The sequence below is a fragment of the Crinia signifera genome, chromosome 4, assembly GCF_055691185.1.
Source record: "Crinia signifera chromosome 4, ASM5569118v1, whole genome shotgun sequence".
Classification (NCBI taxonomy): domain Eukaryota; kingdom Metazoa; phylum Chordata; class Amphibia; order Anura; family Myobatrachidae; genus Crinia; species Crinia signifera.
The window spans coordinates 325,189,460-325,195,942 of record NC_139220.1 but is presented as its reverse complement, the minus strand read 5'-3'; the positions used below and the strand labels follow the sequence as shown (position 1 = coordinate 325,195,942).

Here is a 6,483-nt window from a genome sequence, read left to right as displayed (position 1 = left end):
ATACGGAGTCCTTGAGTGCCGCCTGATCCCTACCCCATATAATAGGACCTGAGGGTCCATGCTGGAAGGCACCAGGCTAGCACATATTGAGCCTGCCACTTGGGAGTGCCGGTCACCACACAGAATATATATATATATATATATATATATATATACATACACATGCCCCCAGCCCCCATCCCTCCTTGTGGGTTTAGAGGTTGGTTGCTGTTGGGGTTTGGGCAAGTTGTGAGGTGTTTTATTGTTTGATAGTTGTCTTGTCTCTTTATAGTGTCCTTGTCCATTTTCATTTTAGTAATCTTGTCAGTCTGAGTGTATTTTTTTTTCAGTCTTCTGTCCCTGCTTGTGTGTGCTTGAGGAGTGTGTGTGGTGTACGTGAGGGAAGGTGTGGAGGGTGTTCTTTGTTTGTTTACTTTTTGTGTTCATTGTTGTATGTGGCTGTAGAGGATGAGTGACTCAGAGGGCAGTCAGGTTTTGGAGGGTGAGATACATGTTGAGGAGCCATCTCAGAGTGGGGAGGTGGGTGACTGGTGGTGGCTCCTCACCATGCATCTCATCATGAGTCTGCCACCACCAAGTCTGGGAGGAGTGTTTCTGTATGTTCTCCTTCCGTGCAAACATGGCATTGGTGACAGAACCTACAGTATGCGCCACCATGAGGAACTGTTTTGCCAACAAGCAGTGAGGCTGAGCGCCAGGCACAAAAAACAGTTATAGAATAGGGCAATCACCGCAGTTAATGTGGAGTGGACAGTCAGGCACACGTTTGACATAGGTCATAAGGGTTTTTATGACATCAAACGTTTAGTCAAAAATAAAATGGCCAAGGAGGCAAAGTCTGCATGGTGTTCTGGAGTCCAGGCAAGTTATGTGGCAACCTACACCGAATATGAGGCCCCCCTCAAAGTCCTCATCCCATCTGATGTGGTAGTTCTTGTCGGTGTCCGGGATTCTGATGCACCCAGGCCAGGTCATTTTGACAAATATCTTATACAACGTGTAATGTATTTTTCAGGTTATGCTGATCTGTGGGTAAATAATGTTTTTTTAACAGTGTACTTTGGTATCCAGATGTTTTTGGTAATATGGTTTGCAGTGGTTTCTGGTTGCTCTTTGTGTGTATTTTCTTGCGCTGGTTTTTGGGTGGTTGACTGGCAAATTGGAATGTGCTTTGCTTGAAGTCTGACAAATGTTATAGACCCGTTAAAGCAATGCTTAACAAAGTGCCACATTAGTAAGGCGGGATTTTCAGTTGGTTGCCCATAGCAACAGCAAATGCAGTGTCTTTTCCATATAATAACGCATGTTTTCCAACATTGACAATATCTAATGGATAATGGCTGCAGTATAATTGGTGAAAAGTGTAATTGATGTGGCTCGCAGTTGTCTGTACATACTAATCACACCTATTGTGCATTGCTTTTATAAACAATATACACATTTTAAATATATTGATCTATGTGTTTCCCCACCCCTCTTCATGACAAATTTTGTGTGCGTCACGCTGACATATGTCAGCATTGTGTGTTGCCCGTGACGATGTCTGTTGTTGTTTAAAATAACACAGGAAATAACTGGATTATACGTTTTAATTTTTGAAAGATCCGCACCAATGTAATATTGTAGCAAAATGCACATAGAAACAGTAACGATAAACATGTCTTATTTCTGCATGCTATATGTTATTCCATATGATCCGATGTTTGTTCACTGTGTACAACTAATAAAATGTTGCTGTTCAACACAACAGTGCGCAAGGTGCCCGCAGCCACGTCCCCAGACCCTTCCAGACCTCGGCCTAGTACAAGTCGGCAGCCAACCTACATCACAAGATCTAAATGCAGATGTGACAGATAGGCCCCCCGGACAACATATTTGCAACACCTCCACGATGTCAACCACGGCAAGATATCGAGGAAGGTAATTAGGCAACCTATAGGGAATGACAGAAAAATAAGAATTATTGCTGGAAATTCAATACGATGAGAGTTTGAGAAAGTGAGAGATTTGTCATGAAATCTGCAGTTTTGTTAAACCAGCAATCATTTACATTGCAAAATCAAACTGGTTTTGCAGTGTAAATGATTGCCGCTTTAAAAAAAAAACAGAAGATTTCTGGTTTATACCCCTTTCAGGGGGGGGGGGGGGATCTTAGAATGCACACCCAATATACATGAGGTGCTATCATGCTGGGACTTGTAGTTCTGCAAAGAAAAACACATGGTGCAGATGCACACTCCATATTATTAATCAATCAATAACAGAGGTTCTTGGTATATCAATTGGCCAAGAAATATTTGCCCACCAACCAGCTTCACGGTGACCTCATTTCTGGTGGGTCCCTAATACTAAGTTTGGATCTCGGGTGCGGAACCCCAAAAAGGCCAGCATAAGCAAGTCACCCCAGGGCAGCACACAAGTGAAAAACTAAGCTAGAAGTGTGTTAATAAGAAAGGAGCAGAAGCTAGAGGTTCAAATGTGTAGTGCTAGAGAAAGTATAATATTATGTTAAAGTAAAATAAATGTTAGGGTGTGCCACCCCGAAATCAACTCGGTTACACCAACCCGAGGGGAGCCGCGCCCCAAATCCATCCCCAAGACTAGCAATAAGTGTCAATTTTTATGTCTTACCTTCATTGTGCCTACAGTTCGCAGTCTGTGGCTATCAGGGACCAAGCTGGTGAAATAATATTCAGATCAGGTAGGCGGGGTGCTACTCTAAGTTGAAGTAGTCCCAACCTTCAGGTGTACAGGTGTACACCATTTTAATAACAGAGGTTCTTGGTATATCAATTGGCCAAGAAATATTTGCCCACCAACCAGCTTCACGGTGACCTCATTTCTGGTGGGTCCCTAATACTAAGTTTGAATCTGGGACGCGGAACCCCAAACATAGCCCACATCCCCCCCCCCCCCCTGTTTCAGATCTGTGTGTTTGTAGTTTCATATGCCTCCTTTGTGTATCTGTAAGCATGAGATTATCTTTGGATGTGCTGTGAGAGAGCAACATGACAGGTAGATCAGACAAGGAACAGGTGAGTGGGGCTGGGAGTAGCTAGTTGAGACAGTTATTGTTAATAATAAGAGGATAGTTAGCATTATTAGATTTATTAATGAGATTGTTCAGGGTAATGTTTTTAATGAGATTGGGGTAGTTTATGTCTGTCAATTGGATTGATAATGTTATGGATAATAATGGGGATGAAGAAGTTATTGTTGGGAAATGTGTTTATTATGTTGAATGGGGCTATGTTAATGGTTAAACATTTTGATGTGGATTTTAGACAATGGATAATATTATTTGAAGTTCATTTTAATACTCTCTGTATTGTATGGCGGTCACTAGGATTATCACTGTGCTGTTTGACAATTAATGAATGTTCTCTGTATTGTACAGTATAGCTATTACTAATATGCTCTCTGTATTTGTAGTGTATAGGGTTACAGATGGAGCACCTCTCGCTCTTGCCCCGCCAGCGCCAGAATCTGTCCGCTGGCCATCGCCGGCGGAGAGGCACTCCATCTGACTGCGTCTCACGCGCACGCGCGTCTCAGTTTCCCATCGGCGGGGGGACGGGAACCCTGTCCGTCTCCGCTTCAGGGAGATGGACAGGGTTAGGGGGGGTGGCAAGGCGCGTGACCCGGGGCGACCGTCGGCGAGGCGGCGGGGACCTGAGGGGAGCCCCGTTGTAAGGCGATACGCGCACATCTCGTGCACGAGCGTCCTCTTACGGTGGCTGGCGGGGGATGGCGGATGGCGAATCTTCCGCCATCCCCTGCAAAGATTAGACCCGCTCCATCTGTACATGTTAAATATCCATTTTATGATTCATCTGACTACCTCTTTTGTTATTTTCTTATTAATTTTAAAGTTCTCTCTCATACAGGTTGACATGCTCCTTCTAATTTTCGACCAAAGAGTATTTCCTGTCTTAAGTTCTTCATGCCCCAAAGCAGGGCTGCCACTAGAAATTGTGGAGCCCGGGACTGATGTCTAGTCCTGCTCCCCCACCCTCCCACCTCAAGACACATAATACCCACCCATTTGCTGCTCACTCACTTCCCGGCTCTGCTGGTCACTGGGGTGGGGAGCAGAGTAAAGTGCAGGCCTCCCCACTCTTCTCCTTTGCTGCCCCCCACTGAATCCCACGTCTCTCAAAGTGCTTGAATAGGAGCACAGTATTCTCCTGCACCATTGGACGCTGGCGGCCATTTAAAATATGGTGAGCCAATCAGAGCTCGTAGTCCAGCAGCCAATCAGAGCTGCTGCCAATATGCAAGCTCCAATTGGCTCAGCAGAGGTTGCCACATTTTAAATGGCTGCCATTATCTGGAGGTGAAGAGAAGCCAGTGCTCTAGAAGTGCTCCAGAAGCAGTGAGTTTCAGCAAGGGCAGCTCAGCGGAGGCATTCAGGCATGACTGCGAGTGCTGTGGTGGGCTAAATGAGTGGCCCTTTTTTCTCTGTCAAAGTGTCTGGACCCAAGACAACTGTGCCCACAGCATCCCCTTGGTGGCGGCCCTGCCCCAAAGTCTTTAGACTTGGCTAATATATTACCATATTTTCCATTGGAGTTGGGAAAAGGGCCAATTTGGGTGAACAGTCATTTTTTTTTGGGGGGGGGGGGGGGGGGACTCATGTCAACATTTTCATTGCCATATTGGCATTTTGCTTGTGTTGATCCTGTGTCAATTTCGACATGGTGCATATCAACTTTTAGTCAACGTCGACCTTGTTCATGTTAACCTCCTAGCGTTGAACTATTGACTGTCAATCTAGATATTGTTGACCTATCATCCAAATCCCATTGTTGCCATAGAAATGTTATAATATAATAAACAAAGATATTTTCTTAAATGCCTTCTTTATGTCCTTATTCCTCAAACTGTAAATAATTGGGTTGATCAGTGGGGTAACAACTGTATAAAACAATGACAAGACTTTTCTGATACTCCTTGACTGTCCTTCTGTTGGAAAAACATAAATACAAAACAGAGTGATATAAAATATGGAAACCGTGGTGAGGTGGGAGCTACAGGTGGAGAAGGCTTTCTGACGTTTAGAAGAGGATGAAAGCCTTAGGATAACTTGGATAATATACACATAAGATACAATAATTAATATGAAGGGTAAAATAACGATCGGAAAACTAAGAAACATGACTTCCAATTGCAGAACAGAGGTATCGGAACATGAAAGCTCTACTAAAGGAGAATAGTCACAAAAGAAATGGTCAATAATTTGAGATCCACAAAAGTTCAGCAAAGCAATGGTTATTGTGTCAATCAAACATAGTGAAAAACTTACCAGCCAAGATGTAATAATCAATTTCATGCAGAGGGTACTGTCCATTATACAGTTATAATGCAGTGGTTTACAGATGGCTAGATATCGGTCATATGACATCACGGTCAGAAGGAAACACTCTGAGCATTCTGTGGCCACAAAAAAATAAAACTGAGTGATGCAGCCTACGAAAGAAATTGCGCCCACATTGTTAACAATAGTATGAAGCATGTAGGGGACGATATCTGTGGTCAGCATGATGTCAGAAATGGACAGCTGAGTGAGGAAGAAGTACATGGGGGTGTGAAGGCCCTTGCTGTAGGACACCAATGCAATGATTAACAGGTTTCCACCTACAGTTGCAGAGTAAATCACAAGAAGGATAAATAAGAATATTGTTCTTAAAATTTGGTGACTTTGAAATCCCAAAAGGATGAAGCCAGTGTTGGAAGTGATATTGCTCTTCTGCATTGCTTGGGTGAAAAAAATATGTATACATACTGTAATAAGCATAGTAATACTGATTATCACACTATATAATGGTTTCATTTTTAAATGATCATCATGAGTGCCTGATTAAGCCTTCTGTGGGCCTGGGGCACTTTAGACAAGGGGGCCCCCTTGCATTTATCATTACTGGCCTCAAACTGCATGGGAGAATATTACACTGTCAAAACACAGAGTAAAGGCAGTATAAACTTGGTCAAGGGGTAACTGCATGGGTATATATATATATATATATATATATATATATATATATATATATATATAGATAGATAGATAGATAGATAGATAGATAGATAGATAGATATAAGCAAAAGGAAAGGAGAAGCGCACAATAAGCAAAAGTATAACACAGTTCCTTTACTTGCAATATACGCTCACATACATGGGGGTAAAAGATAAACAGCTTGCCAAGCCTGAGTGACTGGGGGCGGATGGAACCACTGCCGGCATAGGAGATATAGTCTTCTCGTCAGGAACAGCCTCTCACACTGAACTTGCCAACGCTGCCGCCTCCGTCTCTGCTCGCCTCACTCCGGTGACATCAATCCGTCTTCTGTATAGGCCATGACCAACGCATTTCGTACCAGGACTTCGTCAGGGGGGTGACGACGTCCTGGTACAAAATGCGTTGGGCGTGGCCTATACGGAATACAGATTGACGTCGCCGGAGTTTAGTGCTTAAATCATGGATG

At 43.5% G+C, this 6,483-nt stretch overlaps 1 protein-coding gene across 1 annotated transcript; it reads right to left on the bottom strand.

Moving 5' to 3' along the window:
* Positions 1-4,822: 4,822 nt before the first annotated feature.
* Positions 4,823-5,755, bottom strand: LOC146073417 (olfactory receptor 5G3-like). The gene has a single exon (XM_083180594.1). It carries the CDS (start codon positions 5,753-5,755, stop codon positions 4,823-4,825), a length of 933 nt encoding a protein of 310 aa, XP_083036720.1.
* Between the last annotated feature and the right edge of the window lie 728 nt (positions 5,756-6,483).